This window comes from Tiliqua scincoides, chromosome 1 (assembly GCF_035046505.1).
Source record: "Tiliqua scincoides isolate rTilSci1 chromosome 1, rTilSci1.hap2, whole genome shotgun sequence".
Classification (NCBI taxonomy): Eukaryota; Metazoa; Chordata; class Lepidosauria; order Squamata; family Scincidae; genus Tiliqua; species Tiliqua scincoides.
Window position 1 is genome coordinate 65,304,650 of NC_089821.1, and position 16,994 is coordinate 65,321,643.

Sequence of the window (16,994 nt, forward strand, 5' to 3'; positions counted from 1 at the left end):
CTAGCTTCTCCTGTAAAGGAATGTCTTGCTCTCTAGAGTTATCTGTGGGAGCTCTCCTGCATGTGCCACCATTATCTGCAATTTGACTGGTGACAAGGAGGAAGGCCTTTCTGGTAGTAGTGCCACAGTTATGGAACTTCCTTCCTGTTAGCCTTCCAGTAGGAGCTCAAGGCATTTCTGTTTCCCACTTCTTTCTTCCTCTTATTATTTGTGGCTTTTCTGTTGCTGCTTTATAAGTGTTTTTTTAATTTTATATTTTTGTTTTATAATTTTATATTTTATGGACTTTATTGTATTTTATATTGTTAGCTACTTTGGGCTTTTTGTTGCAAAAAGGGAATGGAGGGAAAAATGTAAAATTTGTAAAAAATTTATTTGTAAAATAAATAAAGTGAGGTGGTCCAATCATGAGGCCATCTGAAATACATGTATGGAGCAGCACTCTTGGAAGAGTGACAAATAGGTGAGCCTCCCACCTGTCTGTCTGCCACCCTCTCTAGCCTACTGTTCCACTGGGCACTCCAATTCTTTTCCAACTGTTATACTTCTGAGCCTGGGCCCTACAGCAGGAAGTGTAGACACCGATCAGTGGGAAGAGTGGAATCAGCTGTGTCATAAGAAAAGAAAGAACTTATAAAAAAACAACATACAAAGTAACAAATATATTTTAATTGAAATGCACATGGCAGAAAAGTGCTATATAAGCATCAGGCCGAAGATATTCTGCAAAAAATAAATGTTGATTTGGATTAGACACAGAATTTCTGATAAACACAGAATCCAGCAACACATAATACTAGTCAGCAATTAAGAATAGATCCAAAAGTCAAAGTCTGGTCATACCTTTCCCTTGAGGAGGCGCAAACGTGCTTTACGGCATGTTTGCGACCCTCCCAGGCTGGCAAAAGGGACTTGGGCCAGCCTAACTATGTTAGGATTGTGCCCTTAGTTTTTGTTTGTAACTCTTTTGTTCTGTTTGCATTTGTATTGTGTCCTTAAATGTATGTTTCTCACAAAAATGAAAAATTAATCCATTTTTGTCCAGCCACAGGTGCACACATTTGGTCCCTGTTGCACATATGCAATGTTGGGCAGAAATGGCTTAAGAAAAAACATACCCAAACCATCTGCCTCCGGATGAGGTTTGTGTGTAATGCCATCTATATTTTTTGAGGAATTAATTCACAATGGATTAAATCTTTTTGTAGCGTCACTGTCATCTATGCCTGAGTTACACCAGAAGTAGGCTACAATTATTTCCCCTTGGATGCTCATTGGTAGCAGATTATCTCAAGAAGACAGCACGCTATCTAGAGGTATCTATTATTCAGTATTTTGTCACTTGCAACTGGGAGCAAAAGGATAATAAGCAAGATGTGTGTAAGCCCATCAGAACATCTGATTGTGTTAGAGTGACAGAAGAGAACTTTGTTTTCATTTAGCATAGGGTTGAAAGCTGCAGAATGGAAGGGCAGGAATTTTGCAGGCAAGGGAAAATGTGTCATCTACTTTCTCTCACTGGTTAGAAACAGATGAAAAGTTTTATGGTCATTGTTTTCCTTCCTAATTAATAGGAACTCTACCTGTAGAGAGATACACACTACTTGAATAATTGAAAATCCACATTGATTTTGGTCTAGAAAGATTCACAAGCGGTTTTCTAACTGGCTTACAGCCAGATGTTTTCTCAAACAGTCACATTAACTTTCAATTGTAATACTAATTACTAAAGTTGCCATACTACAGTGATAATTCCAAGATGCTAACATGAATAAAAGTCATATTTAGGGTTACTAGATACAAAGTGGAACAGAGTGCCTAAGGGTGCAATCCTAACTTGCCGTTAGGCTGGCCCAAGGCTGACCCAAGCGTAAAGCATGTTTGCGCCTCCTCAAGGGGAAGCCAGGTCAGCACTCCTGAGAAGTGCCGGCCTGCGGAGGCCAACATAAGCCACCACGCCAGCTTCCCCTCAGCCGCTTGTGTCGGCCTGCCTGCGCTGACACAATACACACAATACAAAGTTCTTACAGAAGAGTTGAGATAAATGTTATTGCCTGCTAGAGAAAGGTCAAAGAGATGTACAAGAGGTCAAAAAGGAAACTTTCAAAAAAGATAAGGTGAGTGTTCTTGATAACACACAGCGGTATGGAGAATTGTCTGGTACGGCATTTGAAAAGTCTTTCTCTGCCTATGGAGCAGGACCTTTGGAAGATGAGAAGTTCACCAGGCAAATCTGTTGGCTTACAGTTTGTTTTTGCTTCCTGTAAGACGTTCATAGCTATGTAGCTTCAAGCAAGGAAAACGTCTGGGTCTGTGCTCAGTGCTGCCACAAGCGAAAGCAAGAGTGAAGACAAGCCTCTTTCCTATTACAAAACCTGAAAAACACACAAAACACAACACCAAAGCTGGTAACTATCCTCTGCAGGCTCCTCTGTCGAGATTGTGAAATGGTTAATGTAGACTGAGTACAGTAGTTGACAACTGTTCGCTTTCTCTCTAGCATTCTAAGAAGCATTTAGGGAGCAGTTCCGTAGAGTGCTGGGGACTACATAAGGGGAAAGAGAAGAAAAACTCATGAACTCCCAGTACATGAAGTCCACATCTCCCATAGAAGCCAGACATTAGAGATATGGAATTTATGTACTTTGAGAACATGTGCTGTCCTAGGTGGGCGGGGGGGGGGGAAGGGATCTTTGGAGGTAGGCTGCTACTAAAATTGTAGTTGTTTTTCCACAGCCTGGTTGGGATAAGATGGGTTGTTGATAGCTGGTTGCACCATTAGTATTAATTAGTACACTTGCAAGCAGACAAGGAGGAGTTTCACCCTTACCAACTGTCTATAGAGTTGCTGTCTTGTAAACTTGACTCCAACCATCAGAGCAGTGACAGCTATGGATAGTTCAAGGACTGAAAGGATGATGAACACTGCATTCAGGCCGTATGTCAACCTCTGTGGGCAAAGGCAAAGAACAGTCATGCTGATGACCAACGATTCAATGACTTGAATTCACCCCATTACAACTCTAGAACTGGAAGGACCATCACAAACCATAGTTGGGTAATGCCAGAGTTAATGTTCCAGAGCAGCTCAGCCTCCATGGTCTACTTAGCTCAGTGACCTGGGTTTGGGAGGTTTTGAAGAAGGTGCACATATGAAACCTTCCAGCAGGAGAGCTGTTAACAAATCTTACCCCTGCAAGAGGATCTCAGCACTGGGCCAAATGTTAAAGATAGGCATAGCCCTAAACCATGGGTTTTCGTTACCTTTTTTGTTGAAGAGGTAGGTTAAAAAGAGTTCAAATAACCTTTGTTTTGTTCCTGGGATCTAGGGAGACTGAAAGGATACCTCTGCTTCCCACCACAGTTTCTTTATAGTGATGATAATTGTTATTTATAAACACACAAAAATGCAAAACCTTGAAAAACATCAATCAATACTACACTGAAAATGTGTACATTAAAAAAGCGCTCTTATAAGCATCTATATCCAAAGACATGAGTACGCATATACATCACAAAGGAGACAAAAAACTTCCAGAAGATAGGTGTTTGAAAACAGTGTTATTTACTTTACTCAGAAGTAAGTTCACTGGGTTCAGCAAGACTTGGGCTGTAATCCTATCTTACTCACTGGAACAAACACCTCTAGCCATCATACATCTTTAGCAGTATTTAGATGTTTTAGCCATTGCAGCAACATTACATGCTTTAAAAAAAAAAACCATTCCCTTAATGATGGTAAGCTAGGGTTATGCCTATAAGCCTTCTTGTTGCTCTCAGAAGATGTCAAATGGATTGGAAACTGCTTATGATTAGAAGACAACACCCCTTTCAGGTATCCTAAAACTGCACATTGGAGAAAACCCAACCCTAACCCAAAGTGGCTCACTCTACAATACTACTTTCACATATGCAAAAGTTTGGACTGGTGCAGTCACACTTTTTGCTCTCCCATTCCCTGTTTTGAATTGTTGACAGCTACTTCAGTGGGAAATATCAACTATATGTCATTTAATAATGACTTACTCTACAACTCACTTTTTTTTCTTTCCTACTTTATGACCACAGGCACAAGGGCAAGCCTGCCAACCTTAACTTACACTATTTAGACCTCTTCTAGGAAGACTGAAGGATTAAATCTTCACAACCAAAAGAACCAGTTACATTACAAATCTTTTATAGCAATTACCTTGACATGTGATATAATTAACCAATCACAGGGCCCATACATTGGGAAATTGGTCAACTCAGGCTGCAATCCTGGGCACACTTACCTGGAAGTAAGCCCCATTGACTACAATGGGGCTTATTTCACAGTAAACTTGCACAGGATTGGGCTGTTGAGCTCAGTTTCATGATGTAGAATGAACATGCAGTTAGCATGTTTTGTACTTTAAAGAACCTTCTCTGTTTCTTCTTAGAATCGCAGCAACTTCAGCTTGTGCTTTTAAGAAAACATATGTATTGTGTGGCTTGTGATACTTCTTTCTATGCTTTTGATTTCATAACGCTTTGTTTGCCATATATGAAGCTTCCTACTGATGCTGAGTCAGACCATTGGTAATGCTGTTGGGATTGGGAACAGATTGGGATTGGGAACAGATGTTCCCATACCTTGAGGAGGTCTCTGTGACTGTCTCCCCACCACAGGTTGCAGTGCATGCCCCATTTGCACAGCTGTACTGGCACTGGAAAATTGGATAGCATTGGGCTCTCAGACAAGGGTCTTTCTCACTTCGATTGCATTGTATGTCATTTATTCCACAATAAATGGACCAGAGATTACCAATGCAAAGTATCTCTCCCTTTCTCTTATTTTTGACTCTTTGTAAAATGATCTTGCATACAATCTTAAATGTGCCTCAGGGGAAAAGTATCTCAGATCTTTAAATTACCAGAAACTTTAAAAATACCAGTAAAGTATGTAAATTTGTGCAGCTTTTGTCAGGTGGCCATTGACATAACAGGGCAGTGTCTCTCAAACTATGAGTCGGGACCCACTAAGTGAGTCGCGAGCCCATTTCAGGTGGGTCCCCATTCATTTCAATATTTTATTTTAATATATTAGACTTGATATATATTAGACTTGACATGGTGAGTGATGGCATTTGGGGAAATGTTACAGACCTGTACTTTTAACAAACTACTATGTATATTCTTTTAACAATGATAGTCAATGGAACTTACTCCTGGGTAAGTGTGTTAAAAATTGTTAAAAAATTGTTAGGATTGTTAAAAATTGTCTTGCTTGATGATGTCACTTCCTGCCATGACATCACTTCTGGTGGGTCCTGAAAGATTCTCATTCTCAAAAGTGGGTCCCGGTGCTAAATGTGTGAGAACCACTGACAGGGGACAGCCAGGTGTAGAATCTTCCCTGTATACCAACTACTTTCTGTTTCTGAAAACTTATAGTTAGGCAGAACCCTCCAGTCATTTAGCAACAAAGTACATTTGAGGAGTCTCTGGATATTAGGTCAATCAGAACACTTTAAGCAGATTGTGGATTGCTGCTATGTGCACATGGACAGAGAGAAAAAGCTTACCTGGCTATGGTCAAAGCAGTGATCGCTATAATGGCTCTGGACACACACTGTTCCTTTTTTAACTCTCTGTGCAATCTCAACACCATGGAGAACTATTGCAACCAATGCAGCCACAATGATTACGAAGTTAATAGCAAAACTGATCTTCATCTAGATGAATATATTAAACACACAAAATAGCTCCGTTATGCCACCTCCAATCACCTGAAAGCTATCACTGTATACAGTCCCAGAGTCAGACCTTTCATGCCTGGCAACGCAGGAGCTGTCCAAACTGATACTACTGCTGTGGACTCCCAACTGAGAAAGAAAGAAAGATGATCCCAAGCACTTCTCTTGACAAATAAGAAATGTGGGTGATGCTGGGAACTCCCAGCATGACTCACACATTCTGTTTCATTTAAAGGGACTGCAAATAAGAAACCAGGTACAGTAAGTGGTTGGTCCTGCATCACTTCACTTGCAAGTGTAAAGGGATCAGGCAAGGAAGGAGAATGATGAGTGGTTAGGCAAATAGATCATGGGAAGTGGATAGGGAAGTGCCCTGTCCATGGCAGGATGGAGGAATGTGGTGGCAGATGGGGTGAAGGACACCCTGAATCTGTTGCTCCCATACCACTTGCTGCTGACAATAGCAACCATTGCTTGCTTCATGAGTGGGCCAACCCTGCAAGCATCCCTGGATGGATGGAAGAAGTCTCCCCTTGTGCTAGAGACTCTTCTACTTTGGAGAGGCAAGATAAGCAGGTTTCTGTTAGGCAAATTGCCTTTGCTGGATAGCAGTGAGTGTCCCCAGAGGTGGACACATTTTTTGAACAAATCAGTAAATTAAGCTAACTTAACCTGTGAAAATATACCTGTCTCCAACCTCTATACAACCAACCTCTATACAACACTGCATATCAGTCTCTTTGTCCAAGATACATATTCAGTCATGCCCCTCCACCTGATCCAGTACCATAGTTACAGTAACGACACAGGACTGGGTAAAATTCCCACTCAGCCACAAAGCGCACTGGCAGCCCATTTGTGCATAGAGGAGCAGCAGCACCAAAATGGCAACAGCTGCATCCTAAGTGTGCCAAGCAGCCACCAGTGGCTTCTCAGGGGAAGAGGACTTTTGTCCCCTTTCCCCAGATAAGGGAGCAGGCCCAGAAACTGGGCTACTCAAGTCTGCGCCAGCTATTTAGACCCAATGAGGGGTTCTGAATCCGGCAGGGCTCTCCGCTGGTCCTGCTCCCCTTCCGCCCTCCCCTCGCCCCGGAATGCCTCCCACCTGCCCCGACTCAAGCTTGTCTCTTGCTCCATGTGGTGGGCCTCCAGCCTGCACTAACTCAGTGCAGACTGGTGCTGAGCCAGCACCAGTGCTGATCCGGCACGAAGTGTCACAGGTGTGCCATACAGCACATTTGTGACACTCAGCGCTGGTGGAGGGCCAGTGCTGAGGATTCAGGATCAGGCCCTGGGTCACCTTGTCTCAGCATAGCCATCTGCACAGGCTTGTTCCATGCCACCCTGGGCCCTCTGGAAGAAGATGACCACAGAATCAAGGTTGGCCATTAAGTCAAAAATGTTCCTTTCCCTTCGTATTGCTATGTACCTAACAAATACGACTGAACAAGGGTTGGCTCCAGCTTTGGCTACATATACATGCTAGTTATTTTGGCTTTCCTTTGAAAAAGTAAAATGTGGAGAATATTTACCAGTGACACACGTTCTCTGTTCTCTATTTCCACCAGGAGGGACCCAGAGACCAAGAGCTGCCCAAGAGAGGAACAAGGAAGAACAATCATCAGGTTTGAAGGAAGTTTATGAATGAAGTTCAGACAAGACACAACTCAGATGCTCAGTTGTACCAACAAGAACAACAAGGACAACTAGTTTCCCCAATCCAAAGTTCACTTAAGTCAGAGGATTCCTCACAGTGGGTTAAGCAAGACCCACCAATTGAATCTAGGCTGCTATCCTGTGCATACTTTCTTGAGATTAAGCCCTACTGAAGATATTGGGACTTCTGAATTGACAAGCATAGGATTGTGATCCTAGTGTGTTTGAAATGACTTAAGTGTAAGAAACAAATGTCTACTAAGTAAATGTTTTGCCACATGTGATGAACAGGGAAGGATGTATTTGGCAGCAGCGCTTCCTCCCAACACATGGGGCTGCAGTGGAATAAGCATTCATGTAGGGCCTGAGGCATGAGCTTTGTGCCTTGCTGCAGTGTTCTCCTGGTCTCCTGGCTGCAGCCTTGTTAGCTATGCCTGAACCCAGAGAGAGAACCACAGATGCTTTTCTGAGATCAGCTTGCTTGTGTGAACTGATCAGTGTCCCAAGCCTCTAGAAAGCAGATTTTGCTTACCAGGACCCCAATCCAGAAGTAGACCCCACTCTTCACAGTGAGAGTCTGCTGATCTTCTTGTGCTGCTGTCAGGGCAATGCCAAAACTTATGTGTGTCACTCCCAAAACAATCTGTACAACCTGGTGGGGAAGTAGAAAGATTCTGGCTTAGTCTTATTGTGGTCACCTCCATCAGTGGCTTCATCCTTATTCATGTCCTAATGTCACTTTAATCAGCAATAGTACCATCATATGAATATGAGGAACTGCTTTATAGCAAACAACTTAGGCAGGCCAATCCTAAGCTTCCTGGCATTGTGGGTTACAGTGGCACTGAAATGGCTGCTGCTGTATCCTGTGGGGCCAGGGAAGCCACTGGAGGTCTCCTTTGGGGGAAGGGAACATTTGTCCCCTTACCCCGAGTAAAGCTCCAGCCTCCACAATGGTGCTTCCGAGTTTGACATGGGGGGGGGGTAAGATGTAGTGGAGGAGACCTCCGCTGGTCTCAACCCCCTCCAGGGTCGGTCCCTCTCCTGTTCCATCCTCCCCATGTCCTCCCCCACCTAGGAACACCTTCCGCCAACTTCCCCATGCCCCCTTTGGCGCTTACCTTCACTCCGCTGGCAGCTGGTGCTCTTGCAGCCATGTACTCCAAGGTGCTGCAAATGTGCTTTACGGCACGTTTGCAACACCCAGAGTCGGTGGTACAAGCGAACAGCTGGCCCAGAAGCCCATAGTATTGGGCCCTAAGACACTGTAGTCTGTGTTGACTGGCAGTGACTCTCCAGGGTTTCAGAAAGAAGCCTTTCAGAGTTTTTTCCCCCACAATGAAAAGCTATCTTCTGCCAGTTGTTCTCAGCACCCATTATAAGACTGCTTGTCCTATACAAAGACATTCTATGAGCCAGAGACTACTTGTAGGATTTGACAAGAATACAAGTCCATACCCCAAGTGCCTTGGTCAGTGTACTCTTGATGCTTTTGATCGGGGTTGAGTTGATCCTTGATGCCAGAGAAGGAGACACAATGACTGACTCTGCTGCCTGTGGGGCTCCTGGTTGGACAACTTGTGTGATTATTCTTACATTTCCACTTTCTGTCACAGTGGTGGCCATTCCTGGGCAAAACAGAAATTACATGCCTAGTCATTGAAGAAGAACTGAATTAATGGTGGTGGGGGGGCAGGGTCCAGATTCCTTGGATAACAGTGCCCCTTCCTATTTTTCACATACATAAAAGAAGCACATGTAATGTATATGCTTTCTCATTTTACACATACAGAAGAGTGTCATGCCTTTTCTCCACAAACTCATCTGTACGGGGATTGTCTAGTACTCTAAGGCAGGGATGGGCAAACCCCAGTCTGGGGGCCATTTCGGCCCTCAGGATCCCCCAATCCGGCCTGCAGGGAGCCTCCAGACTCTAATGAGCCTCTGGCCCAATGGAGTCTGTTGGAGCCCGCACTGGCCCATGACTGGCTTGGTCTGTATGTTTTCACTGTGCAAGAGGTGTGTGGCACAGTTCATAATTCTCATGCAGTTCTACATGCCTGTATTGTAGTTCTCATGTGTATTATAAATAAGCTCAGTAAAATTGATTAATACAAGTTCCATCTCTAATGTATTCATTTATGTAAATTTATTCAAATTTGAAATGTCAGTTAATTTGCCGCCCCCGCCCCCCCGTCACAGTGTCAGAGAGATGATGTGGCCCTCCTGCCAAAATGTTTGCCCACTCCTGCTCTAATGAGAAAGCCAACTGGAAGAAGGCATTTTCCTGGTTTCACAGGCTATTGGAATCTGTCAGTGTCAACAACAGGAGACTGCTGGCTTGCATCTCTGCTTCATCCTTCATAGACATACACCTCCAAGAGGATGTTGCTTGGAAGTGCTGCTGTTGTGGATAGCTGGTTGTCATTTCCAAGCAAGTGTTTAGTGTAGCAAGTGTGCAAGCAAGTGTAGATAAGCACTGGAATGAGTTTCCTTCTCCCCTACTCTATATAAGCAAGAACAGCTCAAAAAATAAACAGCCTCCCCCCCCTCCACTTGATCTGTAGCAGCAACAGCAAATTTTATCTAGGGTACTTTGCCTGAAGGCAATACTGGGGCTGAAGAGGCCAAATGCTGCTTCCCCTTACCCCATGATGTGTCAGCTTCTGCCCTCCCACTCTCCAGTGCTCTAGCTCAGCACTTCCTTCCAGATTTCTTTTTCCTCTCTGGCCCAAATCCTAACCCACTTTCCAAAGCTGGCACACTGGTGCCAATGGGACACGGGCTGCATCCTGCAGTTGGGGGGCACTCACAGAGGCCTTTGCAAAGTAAGGGAATGTTTGTTGCCTTACCTAGGAGCTACATTGCCCTTACGTTGATGCTGGAAAGTGGGTTAGGATTACACCCTCTGTCTTCTTTCTTCCTTTTCTAACCCAGGGAGCAGAAACAGAAAGAGGAGCAATTGAGGCAAATAGGTGGACACCCCCTCCACCAATCTGCTACCTGAGGTGACAACTTCAGTTGGCCTCATGGATAGGCCAGTCCTGGGTCCTGCCATAAAACATCTAGATAATTCATTCTAGCCAATAGCTTCCTGTTGCACAGGGATTGCTCAATTTGTTTGAATGTTGTAACACTAGCAGAAATGTTCTTGCATTCAGAGGGGATGTTAATTTATTGCAAAAGAACCCTGGGACAGGAAAGAAAAACAACTCTTTTATCCAGTTAGGGCAATAAAACTTGGGAAACTTAAGTAGCTGGAGGTCAGATTTTGAAACATCTCTTCTATCAGTCACTGATTTCACTCACTAAGGTCCTCTATACCCTTCCATCAGTGTAACTGGTTGAAGAGCACTTATGTATCTTTACTGCCAGTCCAACAAGCAGACCCCATATGTGGGTAAGGTGACATGTTTGAAAGACCCCTTACAGCAGGGGTCTCCAAACCTTTTGGCCAGAGGGCCGGAAAAAAAAAATTAAATATAAAATTTAAATAAATAAATAAATTAGAGCTGGAACTTAGATGAGTGAATAAATGAATGAATGGGCTCATTCACTCAACCTCTCTGGTTCTCAGAACACCCTCCAGACACAATCAGAGCACAGTTCTGATCATGCTCAGTTGAGTGGGCCAGAGGCTTTCAGGGGACAAGAGGTTGGGGACAATCAGAGCACAGTTCTGATCATGCTCAGTTGAGTGGGCCAGAGGCTTTCAGGGGACAAGAGGGTTTTTAAATAAATAAATTAGAGCTGGAACTTAGATGAGTGAATAAATGAACGAATGGGCTCATTCATTCAACCTCTCTGGTTCTCAGAACACCCTCCAGACACAATCAAAGCACAGTTCTGATCATGCTCAGTTGAGTAGGCCTGAGGCTTTCAGGGGACAAGAGGTTGGTGGTGGGGGAGAAAGAGGCTTGCTGTGGGCTTTATCTGGCTGTATCTGGGGTTTGGAGACCCCTGCCTCACAGGCTTAATTAACACATTTCTTGCCACTCAATTGTCCCATGTTCTTGCATGGGGACCAATGTTTAAATTCCACTACCATGTGCATTATTCTAACTATGTGGAGGATTTGTCTACTACCACTGACTGCCCTCAGTCAATGTAACACTATGGCGTCGTTGTGAGGGAACAGGAAAAACCTGGTTTCCCTCATGGAATGTTTTAGACTTTTTTCCCCCAATTTTCAGCATGCATTAAGAAAAAAACTCCTATTACTGTAATCCTTTTACTTACAGGGACATAAGGAAAAAAAATATGCAAGCAGCATCCTATTCAATTGTTAATAAGTAGAACAACAGCCCAAGCCTATCCAAGATTGGGCTGTACTGTGGAAGCCTTTGCGACAATGGAGCAGTCCCATTATTGCAAAATGGCAGCTGACTGAGTGCAGAATGCTCTGTCTTTGGCCATTTTGGGAGCACTGTCACCGAATCCCACTGCAGACATTGAGGCAGGCAAGACAGCAGAGGCGGTAAGGGAAGGGTGAAACATGGCAGGGAAGAGGGAGGAACAGGGGTAGGGAGCCTGTGGAAAATTTTTGACTGAAATTAATCTCAAAATCAGACAAAATTGGAGTACTTCAGGGGAATTTAGGACAGTGGCAAATTAATTTCATTCTAGATCATGTGTCTGATGTTCTATGTCAAGAAATTGGGAGAGTAAGCATCATGTGATGAACGAAATCGAGGAAAACATGACAAAGATGGCCAAGGATCCCATTTCACAGGTGCATAATCACATAGTGTGCCCGTCAGGGCTTTGGTTTACAGGTGGATCCCCATATCTGCAGGGTTTCCATTTTGGCCCCCCTACGGATAAGGAAACCATAGATATGGGGGAATGCTAAATAAATAGAGGACCCCCCCATACCCACCCTGCATGTCCATACAAGTACCTTTACTGTAGAGGCGCTTGCAGCACGGGACCTTCTTCTTTACCATTCTTGCTTTACTGAACAACTAAACAACCAGCCTACATACTACAGAGAGACTAACAGGAAGTAGGAACTGTCCTGCTTTCTGTTAGTTGCCCTTAACATGCAGGCTGCTTGCCTACACATTTAGTTCTTCAGTTATGAAAGAAGGACCCGCACTGCAGGTACTACTACAGTAAAACAAAGGTACTTGTAATGGGTGCACGGGGGTCCCCACAGATCAACAGATCCTGGATCCATGGACACAGGGGCCCACCTGTATTTATAAATAGAAAGTGGGGCGGGTGAACCTCAAAATAAATCAAAACCATAAAGAGGCGTAGGGGGCTTTAGTAATTTCTGTTGTGGTTTCCTGATTGCATCCTCTCCCAAACTGGACACCAAAGAAGGATACTCTGGAAGGGAGGGAGAAATGATGTGAAACAGGCAGGGGAAAAGGCGTACTTCAGGGCTCCAATCCTAAACATGCCAATCTGGAAGTACATTCCAAGTATACTGGAAACAATGGGACTTACTTCCGACTTAACGAGTTTAGAGGTGGGATATAAATTAGAAGGAAAAGGGGACAAGGGATGTAGAAAACAGCAGACTTTGCCTTCTCAGATTCACAATGTACCTTTGACTTGCAATCTGGTACATGAAAGCCACTGTAAATATTTACAGTAGCTGGGTTCCAATGTAATCATGGTTTCCTGCTATGAGAATGAGCTTCAGAGTTGCAGATTCACACATTCCCCACTGCTTTTGTGTGTGTGAGAGCAGGACAGTAAAACTTTTGCTTCTGATTTGAAGTAGATCACAGTTCCGTGTTATAAATGAACTCAGGGTACTGCAGTTTCTTAGTTCAATCACACATAGATAAAACAAACCAGGATTAAAATATGGTTTCAGAACCCAGTTTGTGATCTCTCTGTAGTTTGAACTAACACCCAGTTCCCCAAGTCCATTTGTAACACATAACTGTGGTTTACTCCAAACCAGAGACAATCCAAACCCCACTGGTACCTATAGTAGTGAGGCAAAGCATTACTCCCCTGGGACTCCACTACTACTTACCCCCACCCATGGCATCTTTTATTTCCATCATCCATTGGTGTCAGTGGCGTCACTAGGGTGCGGGAGGTCAGTGCGTCACCCCTATTATGGTCCTCCTTCCATACAGTGGGCGGGGAAACGCCCTGGGCGGTGGGCATGGTGATGTACCATCACCCCACCCCTGCTGGTTTTTTGGCCATAACTTTTGATAGAATAGAGATATTTTGAAGAGGTTCTACATGACATTACTCACTGATTGATTTATAACAGGGGTCTCCAAACCCTGGCCCAGGGGCCAGATGCAGCCCACAGCAAGCCTCTTTCTGGCCTGCGGCCAACCTCTTGTCCCCTGAAAGCCTCTGGCCCACTCAACTGAACATGACCAGAACTGTGCTCTGATTGTGTCTGAAGGGTGTTCTGAGGGCCAAAGAGGTTGAATGAATGAGCCCATTCATTCATTTATTCACTCATCTAAATTCCATCTCTAATTTATTTATTTAAATTTTTTTCCGGCCCTCAGCACCATGCCAGATATTTGATGTGGCCCTCTGGCCAAAAAGTTTGGAGACCCCTGATTTATAAGATGATGGTATTATTTGAAAATACAAAGATTTTAAAAGTTTTGGTGAGTAGTGGTTTCACCCTGCCATGTGTGTCATTTGGTGCGACCCACACCCCTCAGCAACGCCACTGAGTGGGATGCTCTGCTTCTCCCTTAAACTGGTGTGGCACTAGCTATGCTGCCACTGTTGCTCATCCAGCTCCCATTCTCTGGATTTCAAAAAGGAAGGAAATGAGCAGAAGTGGAAGAATGGAGGATAGCTGAGTGGCAGATAACCTACAACAACTTTCCTCCACACTTCCTCTCCTGTTCCTCCTCTTTAAAATTCAGGGAGTGAGAGGAGGAGCAATGGCGGCACAGCAGTGACTGGAATGCCACACCACTGGCATGCTGTCAGATAAGTGGAAACAATGGCTGGAGATGGTAGCTAGCAGGCACAGGGCAAGGAGACAGAACAGGTGCAGCAGGGTTGGGGAGGGAGGAGAGTTGGTAACAGGTAAGCAGGCAGGTGGTGGTGGGGCAAGGCAGTAGTACCTACCACACCCATGTTCATGACCTGAGACAACTGTCTCAGCTGGTTTCATGGAAGGGCCAGCCCTGCATCAAACCAAAAGTTCTCACTCTCCCGCATGCGAAAAAGACAGGGGAAGGGCCAGAGTGAGAGCTCCCAGTGCAAAGCCATCCCAAAATATCCTGCCTTCCTCTTTTTTCTCCACTGATCATCACCCTCACAGACCCCTCCACCCTTCTTCATCTCAGCATCTTTTTCCTTGTATGTTTCTAATGTTTGTAAACCTTGTTGGTGGTGCTTCTGGTACAACAATCCACTTTGGGGAGGGGGGCACAACCCCTTTGTGGGGAAGGCCTGCAGGTCACAGCTGCTACGGCACAACTGTCCAAAACACTTGTAGTCAGTGGCGTAGATAGAGGGGGTGCAAAGTACAAAGTTTTGCAGGGAGCCTCACCGCAGCATGCAAGGACTGGGAGCCATTCCAGGCGGTGGGAGCAAAACAAAGGCATATGCCTGGCCCTGAAAGGGAGGGGGAGGGTGAAGCTCCTTGCAAAACCTCCCTGCGGAGAAGCTCCCTGCAAAACTCAGTGCTTTGCACCCCCTCTAGCTACGCCACTGACTGCAGTCGCTTAGGAATCAGGAACAGAAGGGGGAGTGATTGGGCAGCAAAGGGTTAGGAAACCGAGCGCGCCGCCTGTTCAGCTCATCCTGGGAAATGGTTTGACCCAAGAGAGACACCGGTTCTTGGATGAGCTCCCAGGCACCTCTGCACAGTCCTCTGGGGCAGGAGCTGCCCTGAAGGGAGTCACTGGGTCCAGGATGCGCACAAGCCCCAAACACGGTTGCTCATCCTGAACTTAAGATGCAGCTGAGGACCCCCTCCCTGCAGGCGGGCTTGTTTTGCAAAGCAGCCCCAGGCGTCTCTCCGCCTCCTTCCGCTCCTGGTCCAGGAGAGCTGCAGGCAGGACCGGGACTCACCTCCTCTCCCGCGATCGCCCTGCCAACGTCCGGCTTTGCAGCTCTTCCGGGCCTTGCGGAGACGGAGCCAACAGGATCCGCGCTCGGCTGTGTTTTCCCCGCGCCGCTCTCCCTCCGGACTGCTCGGGAGCCTCTAGAGTTCAGCTGCTGTAGGTCGGGCTTTTCCTGGAAACGCGCGGCCAAGATCCAGCAGGGGGCAGGCTGGGGAGAGGCAGCCGCTGAAAGGGCTGCAGTTGCATAATCTCGGTAGTGAACACACCACTGCTGGCTGCTTCCCTCCAAGCCAAGATCCTTCTCGTGTAGTAAATGCGTTCTTGTCCTCTTGCCAGGGCTGTTTCCACTCGTTTGTCAAAGGGAGACAGCCTGAGAAAAAGAGGGGGCAATCCATGAAGAACATAAGAGCCCTGCTGGATCAGGCCAAAGGTCCATCTAGTCCAGCTTTCTGCATTTCACAGTGGCCCACCAAATGCTTCAGGGAGCAAACAAGGCAAGACCCAGCCTGTGTCCTCCCTTGCATCTGGCATTCTGAGGCAGCCTACTTCTAAAATAGGGAGCTTGCACATACCTGTCATGACTTGTAACCCGTGATGGGCTTTTCCTCCAGAAATCTGGCCAATCTCCTCTTAAAGGCATCTAGGCAAGATAAGAACATAAGAACAGCCCCACTGGATCAGGCCATAGGCCCATCTAGTCCAGCTTCCTGTATCTCACAGCGGCCCACCAAATGCCCCAGGAAGCACACTAGATAACAAGGGACCTCATCCTGGTGCCCACCCTTGCATCTGGCATTCTGATATAGCCCATTTCTAAAATCAGGAGGTTGCACATACGCATCATGGCTTGTAACCCGTAATGAATTTTTCCTCCAGAAACTTGTCCAATCCCCTTTTAAAGGCATCCAGGCCAGATGCCATCACCACATCCTGTGGCAAGGAGTTCCACAGACCAACCACACGCTGAGTAAAGAAATATTTTCTTTTGTCTGTTCTGACTCTCCCAACACTCAATTTTAGTGGATGTCCCCTGGTTCTGGTGTTATGTGAGAGTGTAAAGAGCATCTCCCTATCCACTCTGTCCATCCCCTGCATAATTTTGTATGTCTCAATCATGTCCCCCCTCAGGAGTCTCTTTTCTAGGCTGAAGAGGCCCAAACGCTGTAGCCTTTCCTCATAAGGAAGGTGCCCCAGCCCAGTAATCATCTTAGTCAGTCTCTTTTGCACCTTTTCCATTTTCACTATGTCTTTTTCGAGATGCGGTGACCAGAACTGGACACAATACTCCAGGTGTGGCCTTACCATAAATTTGTACAACGGCATTATAATATTAGCTGTTTTGTTCTTAATACTTTTTCTAATGATCCCAAGCAGAGAATTGGCCTTCTTTACTGCCACTGCACATTGGGTCGACACTTTCATCGACCTGTCCACCACCACCCCAAGATCTCTCTCCTGATCTGTAACACACACAGCTCAGAACCCATCAGCCTATCACCACTTCATCATCACTTCAGGTGGCATGGGGTTCCACAGACTAATTATATGCTGGGTAAAGAAACATTTTCTTTTGTCTGTCCTAACTCTCCCAACACTCAATTTT

At 45.5% G+C, this 16,994-nt stretch overlaps 1 protein-coding gene across 1 annotated transcript; it reads right to left on the reverse strand.

The window, feature by feature from the left end:
- Positions 1-647: 647 nt before the first annotated feature.
- On the reverse strand, positions 648-15,663 carry LOC136660280 (membrane-spanning 4-domains subfamily A member 15-like). Its single transcript, XM_066637411.1, has 7 exons — positions 15,399-15,663; positions 8,832-9,001; positions 7,906-8,025; positions 7,250-7,306; positions 5,547-5,696; positions 2,831-2,950; positions 648-2,375 (listed from the first exon to the last, which is right to left on the reverse strand). The coding sequence occupies exons 2-7, from the start codon at positions 8,997-8,999 to the stop codon at positions 2,367-2,369; spliced, it is 624 nt and encodes a 207-aa protein (XP_066493508.1). The 5' UTR covers positions 9,000-9,001; positions 15,399-15,663; the 3' UTR covers positions 648-2,366.
- Positions 15,664-16,994: the final 1,331 nt, after the last annotated feature.